The 27,728-nt window shown below is 37.7% G+C and overlaps 1 protein-coding gene across 2 annotated transcripts; it reads right to left on the bottom strand.

The window, feature by feature from the left end:
* Nucleotides 1-65: 65 nt before the first annotated feature.
* Gdap2 (ganglioside induced differentiation associated protein 2) lies at nucleotides 66-26,783 on the bottom strand. Of its 2 annotated transcripts, XM_071789795.1 has the most exons (13): nucleotides 26,416-26,779; nucleotides 16,979-17,068; nucleotides 16,678-16,866; nucleotides 16,418-16,560; nucleotides 16,205-16,337; nucleotides 15,125-15,234; nucleotides 14,801-15,040; nucleotides 14,551-14,719; nucleotides 9,375-9,528; nucleotides 5,529-5,668; nucleotides 5,030-5,084; nucleotides 4,503-4,646; nucleotides 66-4,429 (listed from the first exon to the last, which is right to left on the bottom strand). In XM_071789795.1, exons 2-13 carry the CDS (start codon nucleotides 16,990-16,992, stop codon nucleotides 4,367-4,369), a joined length of 1,554 nt encoding a protein of 517 aa, XP_071645896.1. In that variant the 5' UTR covers nucleotides 16,993-17,068; nucleotides 26,416-26,779; the 3' UTR covers nucleotides 66-4,366. The 2 variants fall into 2 exon arrangements, with proteins under 2 accessions (XP_071645896.1, XP_071645898.1); XM_071789797.1 differs by lacking the exon at nucleotides 66-4,429 and having other exon boundaries at nucleotides 4,506-4,646; nucleotides 5,030-5,098; nucleotides 26,416-26,783.
* Between the last annotated feature and the right edge of the window lie 945 nt (nucleotides 26,784-27,728).

The following is a 27,728-nucleotide window of genomic DNA, read 5'->3' on the forward strand; positions in this document are numbered from 1 at the left end:
CTGTTTGCGTGAACGGGAAAAACAGGAAACGCGTCAGCGCGCAAAATAAAATGCATAAGATAATGTAGGTTTTATTGAAATAATATGTTTATTGTATTCTATAAAAAAGGATACAACGGAGAAAGAAGTGCACCTGTTAAAAGGTCGTGCGTCGACATCGAGAAGAAACAATAAAGGATAAATGGCATTTCGCACAAGGTTTCGTCGTTAATAACAATCTATTCTTAAGTACGAACTATGGAAACGCGATAATTAAGGAAATGTAACTTCCTAGGTTATAAAATATTCATGACCCAGCTGTGACTGTGACATATTACTATTTACTATGTAAAAAAAATGACTAAGCATGTAATCAATAATTGTTTAAGTTGACTTTTGTTTCAGCACTTTTTTCTAGGTCTTAAATAAATTCACAATGTGTGATTTTCAACAATATTTCTCATACATTATAAATCATGATAGTGCGTACGATCGCGAAGCGTCACCACCGCGATTATGATTCTCTCTTTTCTTTTATCACGATCATATACTCTTGTATTAACTTGGCTTAAGTACGAGATTAAGAGTAACAGTCTTTATAAAAGCGATATAGCATGTATAACAGTAGTTCATGACACTCATAAGAAAAATTTTATCTCAGACTAAAGAAACATATGTATATTGTTTTACTCGAGAAAACAGACGCAATAGATGAAACTGATGCGATAAATTAAAATTTAATTTATTTAAATCTGATAAAAAAAATTATTTAACAAACATGCAACGTACAGGAAAAAAACAATAACTATTTTTTATTGTTATGTAAAAAAAGCAAATAGCAAAAAAAAAGATTTAACTTGCCAATTATTACTTTTTATCACGCCAAAAGTTGAAAGTAAAATGTGCTTTGTTTTAAAAGAGAACGCTTCAGCTCATGGTGCTAAGACGAGATCGTACTCTCACTTCACGTACATACTTACATTCGCGCGTATCTCAATATTACTAGGTGATTGACTAATTTCGCTTAAGGTCCTAGTCTAGTTGACATACTTTTTTTTATCAAAATAACCAAAATCAGTACGAGTTTATATTATCGCTTTACTAAAAGTTAATAGTTATCTATTGGCGAATCAATGAGTTTTCTAATTATACATTATACATATTTACATTACAGAACAGCCATAACAAAAGACATCAAAAGGAAAACGCGATTCTGCTTGGTGTAACATGGGAAGACAAAGTTTGAAAATCGAATGCACTAAGAAAGAACAATGCAAATATAGTTTTATGCGATATTTGTTTAAGAAAGTATATTTTTCTCTACAGATAAAGGGACTAGATTAGGACCTTAAAAGATTATATGTATATATGAGAGAATCTCCCCAATCATCCTAATAAGTATTTGTCAACATATATATAATCATAGACTCGATCATCAATTATTTAATATAAACATATTAGGTTAATATGTTCATATTATATCTCATATGAGGTACATGAGATGTATTATATCTCAATATAATATATTTTAAGGCTTTAACCGTATTCCTCGTTCTCAAATCTCGTTATCTCGTATACAAGCTTGCTAGAGATAAATCACACACAAATGCAACGAGCAATTATTCGTATTTTAAAATTAATCATTATTATTTAATAATTTCAAAATTTATTAAGATCGTTGATATAGCACCATATAGGAATTACCGAATTTTTTGTCAGTTAAAATTTTGAGACAATAAAGTAACAATGACTAATATAAAATATATTAATTAAAAAGTAATAACGCGCGCGAACAATCACTCTGGATGTTGCATCTTGAACAATTTTTACTACGTATTAAACTCGATTGTCAGGGACGGACAGTAAGATTATTAAACATAAAAATGAGAAATAGAAATAGAAATAGTCTATTTGACACTATTGGCCCCTCCGAATAGTACGAGGTTAATTTTTTCCGACTATTCGCAGCGCGAATAGCATTAAAAGTCTTTGCAAAACATATACATATGTAAATGCAGTAACGTGAAAAAATACTATCCCATCGCTGCGAACATAACGACTGCATTTAAAAAACACAACGATTACGGAATCAATTGAATCAATGCGCGATTTAATGAATAGCAAGAATCTAATAATTATATGGTATTGTTGGATATATATAACAACATTGTAAGAGAAAAATATTAAAAATATTTACATGAAGAATATTGCAATGGCAATTACAATTACCTAATACGTTTCACATAGAGAATGATGCTATGTATGAAAACCATAAAAATTATTGTAAATAATACTGCAAATCCAAGTGTGTTATTTTTACACGCATAAACGTCATTAAACGTGTAAAAATGACACATTAGATTGAAGCTCTTTTTACATGTTTCTTTATGTGTTAAATTATGTTGTTTAACACGTTAAATTACATTAAATTAAAAGTTAATACGTTCTATCGTGTTGAAATGTGCTTTAAAACGGCAAGAAATGTGTAACAAGAGCTTCAGCTAAAATAACACACTTGAATTTGCAGTGAAGTTATTATAAAATTATTATAAATAAATAATTATCATAATCTTATTTACCAAAATCTAAAGAATAATACTTAGCTCAGAACAAAATGGCAAATGTAAATGTATGCAATACAATATTCATAGCGTATAAATATTTTTTAATAAATTTCCAAAAAATCGCAAAGGTGATTTCGCGATTTTAAACGTTGTAAAATATTAAGACACACTCACTGATCATAGCGCGTTCATTTAATTGCTGTGTAATCATTGCGTCTTCTAAATGTAGCCATACGATGATTACGAGTAGCGCTTTTTAAATTCCATAACTGTTTACATACGTATAAACACTTATGTACTTGATCACACGGACGATTGTATCTTCGGCGGAGGTAGCGTGGTCAATTAACCCATTGCCTTCTCAACTCATCCGCGATTAAGCACGAAATAGCTTTTTTTTCTCGTCGTGTCAAAAACTAATTGACAAAAGATTAAAGAAGAGCGGAGGACAAATGGCGCTATACTTGCCGCGAAATATTCGTGATTCGGCGGGCGTGAGAAATGGGCTAATCGACGCGATTAACAGGTTTTAACTTCTTTAATTTATTTCTTTAATCGCTAAAAATGCTTAACAACTGGGATAACGATTTTTTTGCCTCCCGATATACATCGCGAGCAAGCTCTTAAATTTATTGCTTCTTCTATTCTAGAACTGTCCCGTGCATACGACTTCGGCGCTCAACGGTAACATTCTGGTAACTGCTCTCTGCATTTCGCGTCGAAGTCTTCGCAAGAGAAAAGACAAACAAAGTTTTAAAACTGATGAAATCTGCTGAGCGCCGAAGACATGACATCACAGTAAAACATCCAACCGCTCTTTGTTCGTAGCCGATGATTTATTATTAGTATATCGAAAATATACCGCGGCTGTGTACGACGGCGGCGGCGGCGGCAGCGCAGCACAATCTCTTCATCAACGACGTGAATTAATAAAAAATATTGACAATATACAATAATCAAATAGATACTCTTCGCTGTATAACGATTGATATACGAAAATAACAGAAAGCGATCGACGGTCTGTATTAAGCCGACGTTTAATTCTAGTGCGTCGTCAAATGCTTTCCTTTATCCCTTCTACCGCTTTCACAGGCAGTACTAAAGCTAAGAATCTGCCACGAATAGCGTAATATGTACAAGGGCGAGAGGTTAATATTTCAGCTTTTTGGATTTTGTTTTTGCGAACGACGACGACGATGAAAATACTGATTATTATTGATATTTTGGCAGCCGATGTTCGCTCTAAGCGAATAGTAATTTATTAGCTCTATTATACTGGATAAGGAGAATATACTCTGTTAACAATGCACTTCCAGCTGTGCATACGGTCGATCCAGCTTTTTCGCGATTATTTATCTTAACTTGGATTGTCCAGTACCAAGTTTTATCTTCGTACTTTCGGTGACGTAAAAACTCATATGCGTGAGCGCGCATACGAGTAAAAAGAACCAATCAACGTCAGAAGCAGGCGGGCAGTGGTTTCTTGATTTTTTGTTTTGTTTTTGTAATATTCGTTAATATTCGTATTAACATTCGCGCGGCCGATCGTCCTTTCGTCCTTTTTCCTGCTAAGCTGTTCATCACGAGGCACTTGGACAAATCGACTTCAAGTTATTGCGGAATCGAATTACTTTTTCGTAGATTATCGTATGCAGTCGTTGCCGAAAACCGGCGAGATACACCAGCGGTCACGAATCTTATATGCGTATTACGGTTCTCACGCGTATAAGTGGCGCACGGTGTTACTGCAAAAATACGAATGCACAGAACACTCGATCTGGCCTCGATTTTGACGCTTGGCTGCTTCCATTTTCACCTGCGAATTACGTGGACGTTGATGGCGACGACAAGACGTGGTCCGGTTGATAATACCTCAGGCCATTTATCTGGTAAAGAAAAATAAACTCGATAATAATTGAGAGTTTTTCTATTCGATGGTCACTTTGTTGCTTGTCGTACCGTCATGTCATATTCCGTGATGTACGCTGGGATCTCGAGTTGGTCAGGCGGCATAACTTCATACAGATATTCTACTCCAGGCAAACTGTGAACCTTTTGCTTAATAGCTGGAGCCATGAAGGTCGTGAACCACCACGTCATCATCTATAACAAACGATCAATTGTATTTGTTATACAATATTTGAGTTTCTTCGATGTAAAATCGTAATAAGAGGAGAACAAACAAGAGTAGAATCTGCATAGAGATGATATTATTTTCAAATTATAGTTATTATTAATTACTTTTTAATAACGCAAAAAATTGTTGATTACAAAATTACTGCGTGCGTAGTTGCTAACGAAGTACGAATAGCCAGGAAATTTGATACGATCGTTCCGAAGATAATTCGTCATGCATGAACGTGGGAAGTGCAATAGTAATCATTAAACAGTGCGGTTCTGCGTCTTAAATAACGTTTATTGAGCATAAGGCCCTAGCTTGTTAAATTGGTATAAAATTACGACGCGATGATTATACTATTACTAACCTTGGTCCAGAAGGTAGGATGGATAATATAGAAATGTTTTAGGTTCTTCTTATATCTGTAAAAGAAACTCTGTTTCAAGATCGCTATCAAATTTCTGCAAACAAGCTGCATCAAGTTGCGTAGGCTGCAACTCGATGCAACTTCCCGTTGCATAACTAGGACTATGGTAATTTAACAATACTTTAGTCTGATTCTTTTCTCGGCGATATAAGAAAATAAAAATTCTATTTTCGTCTGTATAGTGACATATGACATCTCTTCTGTCTTAACACGAAAAATTTATTGAAAGAAACTCTTTAAAAAAATCTTTTTTTTTTTTTAATTTATTAAATATTATGAAACGTTACAATCGAAAGACTGTTGCCAAATTTCTAATAACGTTCAAATACCTTACTTTTTCTTTTATACGTTATACGTATCATAAAAACGTAGTTGTGATTCTGCATTAAAATGCGATCAATAAGTTCGATGCGTTCGATATCTCAAGCGTACAACTTACTTATAGGGAAGCACATTGTAGACTTCGCGCAACCAGTGTAAACTGGGGTAATTGCCGCTGGCCGTAAGGGTGTGGAAATACGCGATAACGTAATCTCCCTTTACGATAGGATCCAGCAATTGTATTAGGTACAGCAAGGCCTAAAATCACAAGAGACACGAGGGTAAAAAATATGTCGCTGATTTTATACACTATTATCGTATAAAGATAAACCGCAGCGATATACCCTTTAAAATATGTTGGGAATTCATTTTGCGTAAAAAAAATGCGTTGTCAAAGTAGAGTAGAGAAACAGGGGTAAATATGTCCTAAAATAAACGCTGCGTAAATAATATTCTCGGGATCGATGGGACGTCAGCGACGAGATATACAGAATGTAGGTATTTCGCAAGGCTTTTCTACGTCGTGGAATATGTGATGTATCCTGGGCCGTTTCTATTGAAAGAACCAACGTCGCAATTTCATTGTGATTTCATCGTTTCACCTTCGCGAGAAATCCGAAGGCTCGAGACCGACAAATGTCGGAGGGTTTCGGGCGATCAATGAACTCATAGCAACGTATATATATTGTGAGCTCGACAGGGTTACAGTAAGAAATTTAGATTGTGATAACATAGGCTTGTGTACTCGAAATCACGTAAGCAAGAAAAACAAGATTTCTCATTATATATAAATTGTAGAAATCTTTTTGGTTTGCAGAAATCGATGTCTTCGTTAAATGACCAGGAAAAATTGACTTCAAAGATGTTGTGACCACGTTGTGACAGTGTGACAGCCTTCAGTTGTCATCAATTAATATTTGTGAAAAATATTTACAGAATTGTTATCTACATACAATTCTTATGTTAACCTCTTTAAGCTGGGTGCAGACGTTATTGTATCGTATCACCGTGTCGTATCATGATATTTTCTTATCAAAATACGGATATATTGGTTATAATGATATGCCAAGGCTTTGTTTTTAATCTGTAAGATACGGGATATGAATGCGGATTAAAAACAAGGCCTTGACATATCATTATAATCAACATATCCGTATTTTGATAAGAAAATATCATGATACGATGTATACGCACAAGTCTAGACGCGGCTTAAAGGGGTTAACATAAGAATTGCATGCAGATAATAATTTTGTAAATATTTGTCATGAATATTGAATTGATGACAACTTTATATTATTCTATCAGTTCTTCTTCGCTCTTATTAATATGAAACTAATAATATTACTGAAAAAGCGATGTTTTCAAAATTATTTACAACTCCTTTATATTATTCCATCAGTTCTTCGCTCTTTTTAATATGAAACTAATAATATTACTGAGAAAACGATTAGACTTCAAAATTATTTTAAAATTATTTTACAAACGTATCTTTATGCGAGTCAACTATGCGTGTCCGATTACGATCAAATGATATCATTATGCAATGCGTACGACGATCGTTATTATCTGTTATATCAATGCGAGACAATGAAGAAGTTGAAATTTTTTTTGCTCTTAGAACTTCCGTTCTAATAGGAGCTCCAAAGCGTAAAAATCGGTGAAAGGCAAATCGGTGTTGCTGTCGACAACGGGAATTCGCGCCAAGTCGAAATCGATGCTGTTCCGTAAATTGCAAAACGTGTCGCTATCGACCCTGAAGACATGTTATCTCAGGTCGCTGTGTAATTAACCTCCTAACTGAGCGTAAATATTTCATCTCAAAAGCGGGTCAGTAGGCACGAAACAAAGGCGCGGGAATGGAACAGATGTTTAAATTAACAAACTTAATAGAGACTCGGTATTAATAGCGAATGATATTACGCACGTCGAATCTCTCGTCTCAGAACGCGCATCATCTCGTATGAACGCTATGTGTACATGACGTAGTTTCAACAGCCGCTGCATGGCAGTGTATATTTTTAGCTGTACCGATGAATCTTTATGTGACGTCGTTGATATTCTTATCTCGATTAAAGTTAAAGTAGCGAAGCATCTCATCATACCGGTGGTCCTTTACCACCGGTGATGGATCGCTAATCGACAATCGGAATAAAAAGAACCGATAGAAATGAAGCTAAAAGTTTTTCTTCCTTGCGCGAAAGATTTGGAACACGCGATCGAGTAATTAGCGACGTACAAGTCACGATGAAAACGTGGATTCGTTGGTTCGAGAAGTGAATGTTAAGGCATTGATGATGTCTTGGTGGTACATAACAAATGATTTACAAAGTTGCACATGTTTTCTTTCTCGCACACAGAAATGTAGACCGAACTTTCGCGCTCGATCAAAAGCCATTTGAAAGCCGCAAGTTTTAAGAAAGTGTGCGTTCTATTGAACACGGTTTTTTTTTGAATTTTACAAATGTTCTTCTAGATTTACTTGTGCTTCATAGGAATATAATATACATATAAAGATTTATTTATTTCGTATTTTATTTAATTTAATACTCGAGACATCTCTGTTACTATCGATAATATTGGAAAATATAGGAAGAAATTATTGTATAAAAGGTTAAAGTTATTATATGTGAGAAAAGTTGACATGTAAAAACTGTCTCATCCGTTTTTTTTTTTTTTTTTTGTCAATTGCAACATGAAGTTCATGCAAACTACGGTGTTAATACCGACGAAAAGAAAGAAAAAGCAGAAACGTGTTAATAATCGTTTGTTTTCTTTTCTTAATTATCGACTAGGTGTCCCACACCACTCCTGCCGATGATGTGATATTCGCAGATCGTTGCCGATGCAAATGGGGTTAATAGGATGAGAAAGTTTCATTGAGGATAGGGGTGCGCGTCGCGACGACGACGTTGCAGTCCGCTCTCGCCCTCCCCCCATGGAGGGACTCGGTCCGCGGTCGGTCTATTTCTGGACGTGTAAATATCGATTCGCCACCCGCCGCTATATCTCACTGCGTTCTGGCTATGAGCGGAGTAAGGATGAGTCCGACGGGGAAAGGAAATGACACAACGGGACACAACTGGCGCAAAGATAGGCGCCAAATGATCGAGGCTTGGCCTCGACGCGACGCAATCGAGCGGCATGCGCAAGTTTTGTGATACACGGACTCGTTAGAGATTCGGCACGTATCCAGAATACTTGGAAAAGAGATAGAGAAAAGTGGTACAACTTTTCAATGTGTTTGCAGCCGAAATAGACACTTTTTTAATAATGTTTTTTGAAACATTTCTGATATCCGATAAGAGATATTGTATTATTCCGCGAACGTCGACTAGTGACAGTTTTTTGGAAACAAATTCTCGTATCCGCTGTTAAATACCTTTGAGTCATTAAAAAAGAAAGAAAATATTTCTTTGAAGTCGACTGTGTAACGCGCATCGATAAAATTAACATAAATATAATTGGAATTTATCGGAAAAATATATTTATTGGAAAAGTAAGTCGCGGAATTTCGTATTACTATAATTTATAAGCAAATGCTCAATAATGTTTGATTAAAACGTTAGGTATGCAATGTAGCATAAATGTATACGGCAAAAGCGTAAAAATTAAAGATACTTTTAACAGAAGAATAGTCTGTAAAACACTTTCTATTATACATTTCAAACGAATCGATTAAATTCCAAAGGGCAACCAAGAGTGACTATAGAACGGTGGTATACACTATTGCAATCTCCAATTCTTTGAGAACTACGCATAACATTGATGAAGATAATTTTCATTACTTTACTTGAGAAGATTATGCTTTCAACAGCATCACTCTTCACTCTATCGAATTTTTAACGTTGAATTTCTATAGGTTGAATGATGATACTTTTACTGTAACGTAAGCTGAGCGGCAGATTCCTCATTTTCTTGCACAATCCATAACATTGATTTTCAGAGCACACGCAAAGGTCTTTACCTTGTCTAGATTGATTTTGGTAGCCGGGAACCATTTGCCGACGAAAACCACCACCGGTCGGCCCTGCCGGTCCACGCCGCTCTGGTACAAACAACCGATCCCCGAGACCTCAGTTAGGTCCTCTGTCTTCGCCCTCCTAAGAAGCCTTTCGTACCTACAAAATAACGATTTCGTTCGTCTTGTCATATATTCAGTATACATAAGCTATTTCTTCTACCGTCTATTAATATTTCGTTCGGTCATATTTTACGGAAACGTTTCGTTTTCAGGGTTACGAAAGATAAGTACACGATAAGGTAAATTGTGCACGATTGTGTTTAAAAATATTCATTTTAAATGCTCTTAATATGTCCACTTTGCTGAATAGCTCTAATTTCAAACAATGTTGCAGTATACGCAATTTCAATGTGCAGTATAAATACCTGTACATGAAAAGGTTTTCAATAATTAGTACTTAAAACCTTTAAATAAGATAAAAAACCGACGCGAAACGTCGTCGGTTGTTATTGGCTGTAGATCCGAATTTGTTTTCACACAAAGGACACATCGTTAATTTAAGTAAAACAAACAAATCAACAATGTCACGCTTAAGCGCCGTTATTCGCGACGAGTTTGAAGGAAGATACGATGCGCGATACGATAATCTTGCTCGAATTTTACAGTACGACTTATCATCATGCAAATTTAATTATAATACGGAAGATGCTGCTTTGCATAACGTAAACCGCAAACGGTGACGTGCATAAATATGTAATTTTGTAAAGCATATAAATTTCATGGGTGCGTGTTATCGCAAACACCCAAGCCCCGTCGCGAACTTTACATTAGCATTTCTAGCGTCTACTCCTACTGTATGGTGGCCCTCTGTGCTCGTTGCATTTTATTCTCTTTTCGAGTAGCCGATCCGGAACACACATTCTGCTAATAAAATTTCACTTAAATATATCGCAACTTGTCGATCAATTTCAAACTACTTCTTCCAAGATCATCGAATGTAAATAAGTGGAGCAAATCGACTTGACAATACTGCATCATGCATGAATTCTCCTGGATCGATTATTACCAGCTCCGGTATATTCTTCAATAGGGTAACCGGTATGGGAAATATACTGGACAAACGCCAATAAAAGAGCAGAGATCAATAGCGAGCCGATAACGAGAGTTTCATCGGAATCGCGTTCAACACGAGGTTCGACGACGCGCGAACGAACGACGAGCACTACTCTTAATAGTCTTAATACACACCGGTCCTCATCCTCGATGACATCCACCATGTCAATCATGACCATTCTGATGTCACGTTCCCTTCGTGATTTCGCCTTCCGCGATTTTGCCTCGGTAAAAAAGAAAAGGAAAAAAGGGGAGAAGAGAAAGAAAATTGATCGGGCCCACTAGCAACCGTGTGCGTCCGTCTTTACTCGCGACATTCGTTAAAAAGGAATCGGTCGCGGCACGACGAACGAGAGACCACGCACAGTTCCGGTCGTTCGATCGGAGCACAGTTCGAGGGAGGCGACGGAAAAGGATGGCAGCGGTACGACGAGTCGCGGCAAACTGAACGGAACCGAACCGAATCGTCTTGTCTATATAAGACTTCTAGAGAAGGAGAGCCGCCTCTCGGTTGCGACGTCCGCGACGACTATGATGTCTACGAGGTGCTCCCACACCGCGCCGGGTCCTTCTGAGGAGGCACCGCACGGCGCCTGCCCGACTCGCGGAACGCTGCGAGCTCGATGCGCGCGAGGCGATGCGACGAGGCGCGGAGTAGGGGTCGCCAGCCCGTTGTTTAATTCGATCGCGATGTATTCCTTTTTAATTGCGAGTAATATAAGGCCCGCGACGGCCTTGGACGACTGTCAATTTGTCATTTTCCCTGCTTTTTCGTCATCATTTTTGTAATGGGCAGATTGGGAAGCAGGAAGCTGAAAAACGCGCTCCGTTTCCCGACCCGACCGCTTGCGCTATTTGTCGAACACGCTTGCGTGCTGGTGTATGCGGACGTTTTAAATAAGTAAAATATCGTTTGCATATGCAAAAGATAAATAAGATAATAAATATAATAATTGTTTTTTGAAAAAAGACGAAAATGAAAAAAAGTGAACTTTAAATCCGCTTTATATAGGTATTATCACGCATTTGCTTAGGGAATCATCCAATCTTCATTGTTATCGAATACGATCTGGCAACTGTTGAGCAAGAAATTCAGCGCGATTTAGAAGTAATGACTTTCGAATTACTTGGAGATTTAAGGACACAGCTGCTTTAGCTATCACAGCTGAATACAGGCTATCTTCGAAGTACCCTTTCGCGATCGATCATGTATTTTCGATCGAATTCGTGTCAGGCGACTGTGAAGGCCAATTTAAAGAATAACATTTCCAATTCGGTACACAAGCTATCGCGATGTTCTAAATCGCTGTCGGATTACATTTGATAGTAATGGAAATAGATTTATTAAACTTGCAGTTAAATACATTTAGAATACATTTTTAAATCCCCGTGCATGTTTCTTCTCAAAATAATAATTTTTTCTTTTAGTTCATGCAGATGACGCTCTTGCATAACGATCAACTATTCATATTTAATGAACTGTCATTAGAAGGCGCAATCTTGTTGCAAGTGTTCCACCAATAAAATTTCTTTATTCTGTATTTCGTAAAATGGTAAAATTAAAGTATCAAGTTTTTCTTTCAAATATAAACTGAAAAATTTTGACGACTCTAAAGAACACGTATTGACGTTGCACGTATCGACAAATTAGCATTTCGCTAAAATGTTCGTGCGCAGTAGGAACGTTTGACGCTCGGAATTATCTTAGATTGAAAAAACAAATATATGCTTTACAGATTAATCAGGGCAATCGGCGTATATTTCGCGAAATTTTAGATAACTCGTGCATATAAATAGAAAACCAAGAAAAAAGTCTCATCATAATTTGCATTGCGTAGGTGAAAAAGGAATGATGATTTTAATATGAATTAAATTAATAATTGTTTAAAAACGAAATAACATCGCTTCTCTTAGACTATTCTTTCTGAGGAAAAATTAGATAACAAATTACAAAGACGTTAATACTATACACGCGATTGCGTCATGTTGTTACTTAAGGCTGCAGTTTCGTGACCTTGACTTCGATTAGATAAATCCAAGGTATTTTATCGAAAGTATGACACAAAAGTATTCCCTAATGTATCTGAATAGCTCTGTAAAGTTGCAGGTGAAGATAAAATTGCACTTTAGAACGGTAAAATACGATAATATTCAGAAAAAATTTTTATTATACTCGGATATAAATCGGAATAAAACTTGGAAATAAATCGTGTTCCGTGAGATTACTCGTTTCAGTATTACCCGTAATATACTACTGACGTATATTATAATAATATAATGATAGATGACTATCTTATTGAAGCAAAAAAATAAATCGTTCTATTTTGAAAAAGTAGCTCACACAATGAATCACCGTCATTAGTATAATCAATCGACTCACACATGGATCTTCTCACTGCAATAAACCCGACATATCACGATAAAATGACGTCGATGACTATCTCAGGCTCGAAATAAACATTTAATGCGAGAGAAAATGTCAGATCTGAACGAATGATTTATTTCTATGACGCAAATGATATTTCAGCGCTGAAATCAATTAGAAACAGGTATTACAAAGCAAACTCTGTACGTGCGTCATAGTCGCAAAAGTCGATAAACGATATAATTCATAGATATGATATCGTTTTGTCAACTGTAAGGGCTTATGCACAATATGAGAGGAATAAGGAATAAGGAATAAATTAAACATAGAGAGAATTTATAGTCGCATCTTTTTTCAAGACCTGGAGCCTTATTCTCGAAAAATGTCACATACGATATGTCATGAATAACACACTTTGCAATCAATAGCACACTTGCAAAGTGTTATTTTCTAGTGACATTCATGAATTATCATACGCGATATTTTTCGAGACTCAGGAGCCGTGTCTCGAAATAAGATGCGACTATGAATTCTCTCTATGTTTAATTTCTTGTTCCTTATTCCTTATTCCTCTCATTGTGCATGAGCCCTAATACATATAATATCAGATAATCAATATAACTATTTGTGATACGTGCGCGAACATATCGCTGTTAACTAATAAAAACTTATTAATAATTAACAATAATATTAATAGGAATTTTGTTACAAAAAATATAAAATTACTTGAAAAGATGCCCGAATATACGAAATTAATGTTAAATGAGAACTTTTATTTTTTTTTTTAAAGAATAAAAAATCTCAAAGGTACTTTCACAAAGTTACACATGTATAATGAAAACACATGTTAAGTTGTAACATTTGCATATCAAAGATAATTACATATAAATTATTTTGCAAAAGTGATTAATGAACTCTACTAATTATAAGTATGAAAAGAACAATAAACTCGGAAAAAGTTGTAATGACTTCGGCATTTGCAGTATAAAATATTAGGAAGGGTTAAATATCCACTGTTGTAAAACAATAATGGACTGGATTAAAGCTGACTAATGTTCCTTACATCCTTAAAAATTCTCCATTCATTTTACATGCTCATAAACACAATGCATTTTTCATGTCGATATAGAAGAAATCTTTAATTATTAATTCCACGGCAATGTTCGACTCTTGTATCGGTATAGGAGAGACTGTTTTTCCGTACGAATACATTATTTGTCGCTGTGCTGCGTGGATAAAGGAGAAACATACAGTGCCGTTGAGATTAAAAAATTATCAAGACTTAATTATTGCATTCAACAGAAAAACTAGCTTTGCAATATTATATAATTTCCCGCTAAATAATAATCCTTTGGATATATTGATGAATTAATGTGAATGATGAATCATAAATATGAATTTCACAAATTTCACACAGATCATGAATTGTGCAATCAGTATCATCTGAGAGAAAAAAAATTAGAAAGAAAGAAGACAAAATTTATTATTTTCTCCGGAGTTAAAATATTCAATGTTTCTTCAACGATAATTTATCGTATCATTTAAATTTGACCATAAAAATAGACTTACAATTAGTGTCATCCTTCTGATTTAAATGCACTGATTATTTACAGTTAACTATTGCAAAATTAATCCTAATTTTATAGAAATATAAGGTATTTTTTAAGTAATCCTATTAAGGACCATTTCACAAATTCGTACCTTTCTTTATGCTGCATTTGCTTGAGCATGATATCCGCCAGTGGATCGGCAAAAGGTCTCTCTCCCAAAAGTCTCTGTCGGTCCAAATCACCCTGCATTTGCGCAAAGGCATGCTCACCGATATTGACTGAAGTCTCCAATTGTGTCGAAAGTTCCGCCGTCTCGTCGCCTGTAAAAGAGCGGTATGCTTTTCAAAGAAATATCGCTTAAACCCTCATATTTGCAATGTTAAATCGGCACGTTCCGTTACCATGCAAAGCGTGCTGAGGATTGTCAATGATTCTGATTTGTCTATCCGGAAGTAAAGGTTCTCCGTCCGTTCCGCCAATATCATTCGGCAACTGCCAGCAAGCGTTATCCTGCTCTGCCAAATTTCGGGGAAAATAAAGCGGCAGAAGGACTTCGTATATTCCAAGATCGCACGGCTCTAGTACAAATATAATACATGTTAACGAATCGCTGTATTGCTCCATGAATCTACGTACAGTTCCTAGAAAAGGAAAAATCGTTTATTATTCATCACGTATCGACGTATATTTAAATTTAGACAGACATTTGCTCGTTCCGTACTTACTGAGAGCTATATGCGCTCCTGCATCCGGAGGATAATTTCTCCGTACCGAATTTATTACTGGTAGAGCAATGGTACGCAATCCCATTTCTCTTGCCTTTTGTAGAACATTTCTATGATAGAAAAAACCTATATTGTAAGATCGAAAGGCTTAATTCTTTCGCTACGAAGGATTATGTAGTGGCCGCCCACAAATCTACCCCTGTGTACGAACGGCCACTATAACGGAACGCGTACAAACAGCCGGCTCGCTCCAAAGCAATAATACAAAAACAAATAATACAAAAACAAATCCATTGCGGCATTGTGCTGCTTGTCCCAAAAATGATAAAAAATGTACGTCGCGATATTGTTACAATGTGCAACAACTTATATATAACGCCCTGTTTTTAAATCTATTGTACACAACATATTATTAACTTTGAGTTCTTCTTTATATATATTACGATTATATCTTATATTATTTAAATATTTTTTATTTCACATTATTAAATATATGTTTAAATAGAAAAATTAACTTTATTTATAGTAGAAATTTCTTATACTGGTGGGCATGGAAAAAAGAACATCAAGAACACTTTATCCATACGATACTGTATTCATTCGTACGGTCGAGCACGGTGCATGATAAAAAAGACAAAATCGTACAACATATGGAAATCTTTATTGGGGGTACCTTACAGGTAGTAGTGAATATATCAGTCCTTCCTGATGTTTTCTTTCCATGTCCACCAGTATATTTTGATCTCAAAATGCTTAGAAATAAGTTTTAATAGAAAAATGTGATTATAAAATGTTTTCCTTATTTTTTTAAATTATATAATCGAATTTTTTATGTTATCAATTCATTGATTTAAGTAACTCGTATAGAGACAGTACAAGATAAAGTACAACAAGATAACAAACGCGACAAAATACTTGTATACACGCTTTTTACTCAGTTCTTCCGTAGCGAAAAGATTAAAATTAATTCCTATGTTTCTTCTTTTAGCAAAATTTATTTTCTATATATTTTCTAACAACATCAAAGTAAAAGTGAACCAATATTTATGTTTATCTACGTATATTAAATATTTAAATTACCTATAGCAACAATGTAACGTGTTTTGCGCAGCTGTTTGATACTTGACATTGTAAACTGGTCCAACGGTATGAATAATAAAACGAGCAGACAATCCATGACCCTGTGTTACTCTCACTTCACCGGTTCTGCATTCTGCAATTAAGATTTTGGCAATTAAGATTTTTTTAAGACAAATTCACTGTCAAAAGCACAGCACATGTCAAAATATAGACCTTTAATTTCATTAAATATTTCTATCTTGAGTGCAGAACCAGCTCGGCTGAATATTCTTTGGCACGTAGGACTATTATCATCCATCGTCTCGTTGGTAGGATTTACTACTGCGTCTACTTGTAATATCGAGATATCTCCAGTCCTGAAACAATTTATGGAGCATTAATGTATCGCACAATTTTATTATCAACTTGATTGGCTAATAGATTAATTTGACTCAGGAAGTTTTTTAATGAGATTACGTGTCTAAAGTTCTCACCATAGCGCGAGCTTGTTGTTAAGCGACGGTTGACAGGGGAAGGGGCTTATGGCGTGATGCGCCGTTTCGCGAGCCGAGTCGGAGTAGTCCGTGTATCGGTGCTGGATGGGATAGTCAGCCCATCGTTTCAACACATCCGACTCCACAATATCCTGGGCGACACCCAAGGGTTCCATCAGCCTCATCCAGCTGAAAATCGTACCATATACGTTAGAGCGTTCCCGCGCTTTGTCTGCACCCCGACGAAAAACGGAGCAGCGTCCCTTTGTTTTCCTATCAGCTGTTTCAAGCCTAACCTCACCTCATTTCTGCCATTTCTCTGCCTGACGTGCGTCATACGCGGCGCGGTCATTGACCCAGAAGGAGTACGTGTAACATTCAGCTCAGCTGGCTAATGTTTGACGCGATAATCAATACGAAATTTATATGTTACATCTGGCAGATAAATTTATGTATATAATAAATAAACTGATAGATAAGGGACCAATTAAATATATGTTACTCCAAACTATAATTAATATATTGAACATAAATGTAAATAATATATAAAACTTAATATTATTTTAGTAACTTGGGATTTTCTTCAACGGAAGTTTTGGTAGGAAAGGGAGGGAATTTCCAGTTATTTTCTTTAGCTGAAATTTTTAGCGTGCTTTCATTAAAGTCTCCGTCGCAGATAATCAAGGTATTCTACGTAACATCCCTAGGTATTCTACATAAAAACGCGGCGATACTTTGGGCTGTATTATTTGAGCTATTCCCCGAACGCGCGTTCGTTCGATTCTCTCGTAACGAAAGTGCCGTGCTGGTGCAGTCGGTATTCCATCGTATATTTTTCTAAAAATAAATAAAGTTCCGTCGATAAAAATGTGGGCCGCGCATCACGGGCAAGGAGAGCGGAGCTCGACCAAGGACGCAGTTCCGATCGAGCGCTTTGAAAACACAAGCTATCGAATCGCGTGTCAGGACAATCATTCGAACCTCTCGGAAGACAAATGGATCCTATCTCCGTAAAAAAATAGCGGAAATAAATTAAATTATAATAAACTGACCGTAGGCTCTCAGTAGAATTAAGAAACTTACAGAAGTGGAGTCGAGATCAGTCTAGCTTCTGGGAGAGACTCATTTCGCGAGCGCGTGACCGAATGACTGTGCTTTTTGTAAAGGGTATAAAATAAAGATATAAAGTCATAAATTGTTGTTTGCGTCATGGACAATTAATCAGGCAGTGTCTGATACAATTATACCTACATTAGCTTTAATGCAAATTTTTTGCGCGATCGAACGCTATTTCTAGGTGCTCTGTTATCTTGTTGTTCATCATTGAAAGTAAATACCATGGGAGCAAAAATGGAGAAATGCATGTTTGTAATATTCATAGTTCTCGTACATAAATATGTAGTATGTTACACAAATCGATATTAGAAGACACGGTTTTGTATCATGCACTATGAGTCACTTCGATCAAACTCTCCGATCAAACTCGCCGATTAAGTTAATCAAATAATGCCTGCACAGTATTTTGTATAAATTACTACTTTTTTTATTGTTTGACGCAGAAAAAAATATTAAATTAGAGATAATAAATCATATAATTTAAAATTTTGCTATAAGCAACTTCATCGGTTGTATCCATTTCCGATGAAGTTAATTAAAGTTTGGTCGAAGTTTGCTTTACGAGTTCCTTAAATTATCGCGATTCAGTAACTGAGCCAACTTCTAATAGGCTTAAGTTGGATAGCTGAAGTTCCCGTTACATGACCAAAGTGTCCTCCGTCTCCACTCTATACATAATAATTCTAATAACATTAGTACTAATAATGTCTCGCAATACTGTCTACTACGGACTAAATTTCTGCATTTATCGTCTCCTCCTTATATTTTATTACGTTTGTTGTTTTTATTACTTTGTTCGTTGGTGATCGAACTGTTTGGAACTGTATATGCATGCATACAGATAGCAGGATGTACGCTGCCGATAATGGCGAGGAGCCGGGAAACTGGCGCCGTCTGGCCTCAAGCGGATCTTAAGCGTTCTGCAAACCCATTAAGGGACAGGACCGTCGACCCCGATGCAATAGCCAGAATAATTCACACTTACTCGCGGTAGTAAGGGGAGTCCCACCAATCGAGATCGATATAAAAAAAAAACCGTCGCTCGTATTTATATCTCAAGGTGATAAAGAAACGTGGATATTACGAGACGTTTTTGCCTCGTTCCTTTAAGGAAACAAAATGGTCTCGAGAAGGAAACTGAGTCGGACATCGAGATTCGCATTATCGTCGTTCATTTGAAATCTAGTTCAGACGAGACTTGAATTTATCCGACTACGCACCGATGAACAAAATAATAAAAACAAAGAGGCATAATAAGATACAAAAAGGTAGCCATATATAATAAACGTGAAAATCGTTGATTATTCGAAGTTTACTTATAATTCGGACGAGACTTGAATTTAAGAAGAAAAGTTGGCGTGCAAATATTTTGAAAATAAAATATGTGTGCCTATGGTTTGAAATCCTCGGTGGGGAAATATCTAATATTCATAGTACGCAAGAGATAAATATATTGTTGTAAGTGCATACAGAAAGAGTTCACAATCCGAGATTGAAACGCGAGATTTATATTGTAAAATGAAAGGCTAACAATGAGTTAACGATAGAACGAGCACTCGACTCGACTATTGTAGACCTACGAATTTCATTCGATTTTAGAAAGAGTGCCTAACTTCGACCTCGGCTGCGAGAAGATTGATAAATGTACAAATCCGATGGTCACGTGTAATTGTATTAACAATAAACGGATTAACTCTACAGGGATAATTCACTATTTACGTAATACCCGGCTACGTCAGCTTTCTCTTATCTAACTATAAACAGTCTCGCACACACGGCTGGCCGATCAATCGATACTCCGGACTCGCGCGAGCCGAACGCTTGCTTTTACCGCTGGTATGTCCGTCGTCTCGCCCGTGGATCTCAAACGGGGATCAGGAATCGACGGGCTTGCAAATATCGTAGCCTTATATCGCTGCCCCAATTCGATACTCGAGGTATCTTTAGACAGCAAGATTTAGAAATGACGCGGATTTAAGCTTTATCTCTTTAACGTACGGTCTCGATCGAGCGATCATTATTTCTGCGTTTAATATTAATGTCAGCGAATAACGTCATCAACTTTAATTCCTTGACAAACATACTTTGTCAATTTGTTACCTCATCGTTTAAAAGTGCCTCGTTGCATTAAAATTATCGACGTGCCTCACGTTACGATGCACGAACGCGCACGAAGTTGCAAAGTTACGGAAGCGCGAGCGGGAACGGAAGGTTTGTGCGTTTAACGACCTTACGTCTAATAACTTTATAGAGCGGCCGATAACATTGCCGAGCACGAAGAGGGTCAAAGCCGCTCGATAAATTCAGCCTCAGAAATAGATTCGAAGCACATTGTACATAAATAATGTGTCAGCTTGCGACAAATCGGTATGATGCAAAAGTTGCTACCGTCGATGCGAGACGCTTTAATAACGACTCCTGTATACTAGCTTCGATCTTGCCGTTAAGCACATCGGACGAACGAACGAACGAACGAACGCACTGATGCATCGTCGAAGCCTTTTCCAGTCCAGCGTTACACGTATTCCGTAACACGAAAGGCTTCCAAACAAATCCTTTGTGCGCGCGTAGTCGCCAGCGAAGTGAAAGAGCCTCGAAAAAAAAGAGTTGAATAATAAAAATCGGTGGCTATCGACGTAATCGGCATAGTTGTTTTCACAAGATCTAAACCGTCCTTCTCTAATAAACTAAACAATCGTTCTGATACGAAATATGATGCAGATATAATACGACAATTCATTAGAAACTAATAATTAAAACTGCTGGTCTTTTACTGCAGCTATATTGGATCTTGACATCAGAAGCGGCAGATAATAGATCGCGTGAGTTTTTTCACACGTGGAGGCAAATTAATTTCTCTTCGCACCATTTTCATCTGCGTTCGACAGTATAAATCGATAAAATATGCTGAGAGCATCCCTCTCTTGTCCCCTTTAAAATGAACGTATAATTCAATCCGTATGTGTCCTACATTTCCAGCGAGAATGAATCTTATCACGGTTAATCAAGATTTATGGCTGTCTGTTAATGCACACGAACCGAAACGAGCACCTTCAACATATTCCTGCACGAATTTATTTCACCGGGCACGAGCGGCCGTATGCGAAACAATTGGACGTTTTGCATCTGTAGTGCGGAAAAATATTCACTCAATTTCTCAATTTTGACATCATAATCTCGACAGCGATGAGAGAATGGGAATCATAATCGAGTGAATGAATAATGCTTTTCATCAAAATGTCAGAGCTAGTATATCTATCGGAATGCATTCCATTTCGAGTTTATTAATAGTTCATTAGCGTCCGGTTATCTTTCAAAGGAGCGGTAGATCCGGTTGATAACATTTGTCTGACGATCCCCTCTCGGTTTACACATTGATAAAAGCTGCCGGTGCGCTTTATTCACAGTGATATCCCATCGATACGTACCGAGATAAAGTTTATTATTCTAGCACTAAAACTCGGCAGTGATTCCGCAAGAGAACAACTGCGTTCTCTTTATCATTATTACCTTCTCAAAGTGTTTCTGGAGAAATTCCATATCCTCTCGCATATATAGTATTACGCGAGTATTACGTGGAACCACCGATTTTAAATTTTAACGAAACAAAATCTTGAATATAAAAGAAATTTTTTTTTACTTAAAAGTTTGGCTGATACATTAGAATATAATTGATTACAAAAAATTATCTAAAATATGTGTGTTTGCATTCCTTCCGGAAACCGAATCTCTTTCAGTTTCAATTTGTTTCAGATTCAATTGCGACTACATATCGACTATCGCGTATCATGTTATTTATTTGCTCGTATATCTTGTCTTTTTACATTTGTTCTTAACGTGTTATGATGAAATTGGCATGAAGCTTATCTATAACTACGTGACTTTTAAGTGCCTGTAAGTACTGCGAATTTATTAGTCTATCTCTGTTATACCAGTGACTCAATAAATGACGCAAGGTAAATATTCACAATAGCCTTTGGCCTTACCATTGAGCGCGTGCAAGAGAACGGTCGATCGAATCGATGACTATTAAATATTAGCGAAGTGTCGATTTCCTACGTTAGATACGTCCGAATCATTGTGCAGATTTGTTTTTATTCCGGATACTTGTTCTAACTAACGTTAGAGAATTCCATGCTCCCGACTACTCCGTCCGTCGCCTGGGCGTGAGTTTCCTGGTTCTCACTTAAATCAGGAATTTCATTCACTCTCGCTGACATTTTCGAGAGATGTTTCTGCTTCGTAGTTATTGAAGCAGACGTATAACGACAGTAAACGCCGTGTATCATATACCGGTGACGTTCGACACACAATGTACATGACATATTTGGTGTATTATGTCATCCAATGAGTTGTTTTTCTTGCGGCTCTCGACTATCGGTGAATAAGCCGCAGTCATTTACGAATAATTTTTCGACACGTCATTTCTTAACATAACTAAACTACAGGATATTATTCTTTAATAGATTTCTAATCTTTTATTACGAGGAACGTTAAAAATGAAAAACATAAATTTCTTGCTATATACCTACGCATTAGTGTCTTTGCATATTATAATTCATATTCCGATATTCGATAAAATTAGATTTATAAAATCTAACACAATCTTTTTTTTTTTTATTAATAGCTGTAAAGCTGTAAACCTCGATTAACTGTCATTTATATTTTCGCTGGTTTTTTTTTACTCAAGTATTTTAATAGGAGTTAACCGTCGCCGTGAGATTTATTGAAGGATAAGCGCGAAATGATGATTCGTAAAGTTTCGACGCGGTGCGCGGTGCCTTCGAAAACAAGTCACGCTCTGGCGTTCATAACATTCAGATTGATCTTTCTATTTGTCGATTTATTCTAAAAGGCAGCTTGTTATTAAGTAAGCTTGTTGAGAAACGTATCCTGCATCGTCTCTACCTACGCTAGCTTATAACGCCCACGAGAAACGTTGTCTTAACGGAAGTTGCACTAATTAGGAACTGTCGGAGATTATCAGATATGTTAAAGACGTTTAATTCGCCTCTTCTTGATAATAATTTTAACCGAGCTTATTAATATATTAGAAAAAAAACTGTGCACTTCAATCAAAACTGATAATCTTATGCCAGTATATACGTATTATTAGCTGTCCAATATTAAAACCTATTTATTTATATAACTATATATATTTATATATGACTTATAATTATATCGTTACGATAGAAGTGATGAACATTAATGCATCATATAATATGCATATACTTTAAATTTAAATAATGCTCTGAAAATTTGATATCTATCCAGCAACGATGCGTAATTATCGCCTTTTGCGTATCTAAGTTGAATCGACAATTTAAGGAAATTTCATATTAGAAGAAATAAAAAAAGAGTTGTTTTCGCGAGAGAGCAGATATTTCTTTTATACGCGTACTTTCTTCTTGTATAGCGGTTTTCCTGTCTTTGGCGAATTCATAAACTTTATTTCAACGCTGATTTTTAAAATAGCAGAGCTCTTTATCGTATCTCGACGTCGAACTCAGATACGGCGGTATTACGTTTTTAATTGTCGGATCCTTGCAATTATCTGTTTAATTGCTTTACGAGCAAAGTGAAATAAGATAAATGTATCGTTGTTTGTTTTTGCTGCAAGTTACGTTTCGTAAAACGCCTGACAGACGCAGAATGACGAAGTAGAATCTAAAAAAAAAATTACGAATATATAGTATACAAAACACAAGGATCGAGTTATGCCAAATGGCGTAAAACGCGATAACTCGACACAATAAACCGATCGAGCGTCACGAAAGCGTTCGAGCAATGACCGTGCGTAGCAATGCGAATAACGGACGTGACGTAATGAGAGACGATTATTTTGTTATCCTCAAGTGTTCGAATAAATGGTGCGTATTATCAAAAACGTGTTGAACCGAAGGTCACTACGATGACTCGTCGCGAATATATACGTAGGAACATATGACCTCAATTGGACGATCCCAATTAGAAGCGATCGGATATCGAATTTTAGTACAGAATATTAAATGCACGTAATCTAATGTAGCCTACAGCTAACGTAATGAATTTGAAAAAAAAAACATTAATACAAAGTTTGTAATTTCGTGTCCTTACATCAGATGTCTACCAATATCTAAAAAAGATGCATGAAGAAATGAAATTTTAAGATATCTATACTCTGCCTGTTAAACATTTTTGTTATCTGAGATGATACAGTTAGCGTACACTTGGGCTCCGCAATCTTTAGCGATTAAAGCGTTAAATTAGATTCTTGCGTTTTAATTGTCTAACTTAGGATAATTGCATTCCGTCTGCAAGTGAATATAATAAAAAATATATAGCGATATTTGGCGGATAAATTAGCCAAGATACGGGTCATTGATTCCTGAAGGCAATTGCTCCTTGCGCATTATAAAGAAAATCGAGTTGTCGGCCGCAAGTTGGTAGTTGTTTCGTATAAAGTTCCTTAAGCTGTTCGGTGGAACAATAGATCTCCTGGAACAGCAACCGAATCGGTCCACGGGGACGCGCGAACCAATCGACGTTCAGATGCCAAATGTGCAAGGCCGAAAATGCATGACCTACATTATCGATATGCGACCTCTATCGCGATAGATACTACGGCGTGGCACGACCCATCGATAGTCCGCCGTGTCGCAAAAACGAAGATCAATCGTAATTGCGTAATTTAGAGTGACTTAGCGTATATCGTGAGCAATTTTCGCGAATTATTTCGAACTGAACTGACAGAATTTAAATTTTAGACGACAAGAATGACATTTTAACATCCAACCTGACGAATCGACCTAAATTCATCGCGTCATCCATTTATCTTTAATATGTAAACAATTATTTAGGATTATAGGTAAAGTATAGGGTGTGCACTGTCTGACGTTTACAAAGTCAACGCTAAACTCTCGACAAGATTATCGGTTCTCTGAAATGGAAATTTCATTTATCGTCATATTTTCATTGTTCTTCATGATTAGATAATATATACAAAATTGTGATCTAGAATATAGTTATTAAAATAAAAGAAAATGAGATGTTTTTTTATTCTGTGTTTAACTCTTTGAATATTATTTTTAGCAAATGTGAGCAAAGATAAAATATTTTATCTTTATTTTTAATTGGCAGATTTAATATAAATCACAGATTGTTTATTATTAAATAGAATTTATATGTATGGATATACCAGAAATATAGGTTGATAATTATAATAATGATCCTTTACATTTATTAACTGGCTTAGCCAGGTAGAATATAAAGAACCATTGTTGTTAGTTATTTACTAATGAAGCAAAGTCTCACGTTTGGAGAACCGATATTCGAAAGACAAAGTATTACGTCGAATCCACGTCGACATGGAACTACAAGGAAGGGTTATTGCATACGTATCTATGCAAATGGTGAAGTCCGTGCGATTACAGTCAGCAATTTTTGTTCTCGAAAAACTTATCAAGTACCGAGCCTATTTCCGTTGTAAAACCGGGGAACAATGGTGGAGGCGCGACGAGCCGCTTACCAAACGGGAGAGCCATTTCCGAAATAGTTGTCAGATCCGCTCTCGCGCTTCTGAGAGAACGTTGCAGCGGCGCGGCGCGGCGCGGTGGCGAGGAGGCGCGAGGAACGTCGAATACGAGGACACGCGGAGAGAATGTACGCCGCGCGCGCGAATTATCGACGTCGACGCGCAGGCCGTGCGTATCTCTATACCGGTGGCACCGAGCCGCCGATGTGCGCGATCAAGGTCGCGCCGCGCCGCTTGCCGCTCGCCGCTCGGATAGTCGATGAGCATCGACTTCTCGACCTTCCGTAATGAAGAGAAGAGAGAAATTTCTCCTGACAGAGGCGATCCACGCGCGCGTTTCAACACCCGACACACGGCTGGACCTCAAGCCGGAAAATGCCCGGAGTGACACTCGCGGCATATACACCTGCGGGTGGTGTCTCTCTGTGCCGCGCTTTATGAGGCCGCTTTGAACTTTGTACCGTGAGGCCGCGCTATCCGAGATCTCACGAGGCGAAAGTGAATCTCGGAATAACGTTACTTCTTTTCGCGTCCTAAAAGACGCGCGCGTCGTGCCCCGAGGTCGTAGGTAGAATTAAATTTGTGGAACATGGTCTCGGCGTGCTTGTATCTCTTTATCAGATAGCGCCCGTATCTCGCGAAATTTCCGAGACTGGTAACTGACCTGACTGGTAACTGACTGGTGGTCTTCCTGGCCGCGAATCTTTCCTGTTGTTCAGCAGCATCGCGTAATCGGTTCACGCGATAATCGCGGTTAGCCCTGCGACGTGGACCGCACGCGTGGATCACAATAGCGCGATCCCGTGATGGTATGTTAATTGCGGTCATCCCGCGGCGTGTAACGTGCGACTGGAAATGGCCATCCTCGCGCCGCGCCGCGCCGGATGGTTAAACACGCGACCACGTCGCGGACCGGAAGACCCGTTCTCGGACGTTTGACTGCGTCGAGACTCCGGATCTGACTCGAACACCCATCCGTTCCCCCGAGACTGTTGCGTCGCAATGTAATGGGTCATATACCCGCCAAAAATCGTCGTGTCGCACCGAGACGGATAAGGGTCCTCCGCATCCGTCGACGCGGCGCGGAATCTCCGCCTCGCACCTCTCACCTGCGGGTGCACGTCCGCCAGTCGGACCGCTGCGAGAAACGGAGTGAGGAAGCAGGTCACAGCCCCAGCGGTTGCACGGATGCCCGGCGGAACGCCTTCGGTGAACTGGCGAAAACGCGGGAGGAGAAAGAAAAAGGCCGCGGGGGAGAAAGTGTGCGAAAGAAAGGAAAGAGAGAAAGAGAGAAGGAGAGGAAGAGAGATGGAGGTGCGGGTGAACCACTTTCTCTTCCCGCTTCACGTAGAAACGTCAGCTCTGCTCTCCCGAGCTGGAGCTCCCGTGAGCGCGGCGCCGAGTAAAAACCCGCCACGATGACCGACGACCGTACCGTCGCATTCGTGCGCGAACGCTGACTGACGGACGCGCGCCGCGACGGCCTTGTCAGGCCAAGCCGATCGGTACACGGCTGGCGGCAGTGCGGCACCGGAGCGTGCGCGCGCGAGCGCACGCGCGAGCGTGTGCTCCTCCACATATCGGAGCGGAGCGACGGCATATGCCGTGGTGTAATGTGTGTATGCGTTCGCACTTGGAGTTAAGTAATTCCGCCGGGTCGAACGCGAGGTATCTAGACATTATAAATGTTTCAGGAATATTACAGGATAAGAAAAGTGTGTCACAACAAGGCGCTTGGATTACACCTGTAATGCAACACTCTATAAGCACCACACGTTATAATCATGGAGGTGCTCAGCTTCGGATGCAAAATGATATATATGGCGACTGCATGTATGACTCGCGACTGAAATTATTCGCGAAAACCGCACGCCCTGTCGTATACGGAATTTATTATTAAAACGTACGAGGCTATGAATTCTTTAATAAATTTTCATTTATTTTGTTTTTTATTCGTGACCCGAGATGTACGTCGGGAAGAACGAAAGGAGATGTCGGGACAACGTTTGTAACGTTTGTAACGATCTCTTTACAATGCGTTATCTAGATACACCTTCGCTTTTCGGTAACTCCGCGATGAAGTCCGTAATTTACCGATAAAATACCAAATGTTTCAGCGAAACTTCTCTCGACAGAATTTAATCACAAAATATGTGAAAGGTATAGCTTTTATCTACGAGTATACGACGTGTCCAAGTCCGACAGATGTTATGGAGCATTACTTTACCTGCTGTTGATCATTTGTTAGCGAGGCCATTTATTTCCGCATTCACCTTCGTTGTTTTAAATAAATGTAATGCTTCCTTGCATATTACTCACACCAATTACTTTACGCTATATTTATTATTTCGCCTAGATTTTATTTCTGATCTTTAAAAAAAGATCTGTTTGAAAAATGAGAAATAGAAAAAAGACTAAAATT

This window comes from Temnothorax longispinosus, chromosome 10 (genome assembly GCF_030848805.1).
Source record: "Temnothorax longispinosus isolate EJ_2023e chromosome 10, Tlon_JGU_v1, whole genome shotgun sequence".
NCBI lineage: Eukaryota > Metazoa > Arthropoda > Insecta > Hymenoptera > Formicidae > Temnothorax > Temnothorax longispinosus.

Excerpts from the sequence above, each read along its gene's own strand:
- Gdap2 (XM_071789795.1), bottom strand. Across the intron at positions 16,561-16,677 it reads AACAACAAGCTCGCGCTATG|GACTGGAGATATCTCGATAT; the intron begins GTGAGAACTTTA and ends AAATTGTTTCAG. Across the intron at positions 5,669-9,374 it reads CCAAAATCAATCTAGACAAG|GCCTTGCTGTACCTAATACA; the intron begins GTAAAGACCTTT and ends TTGTGATTTTAG.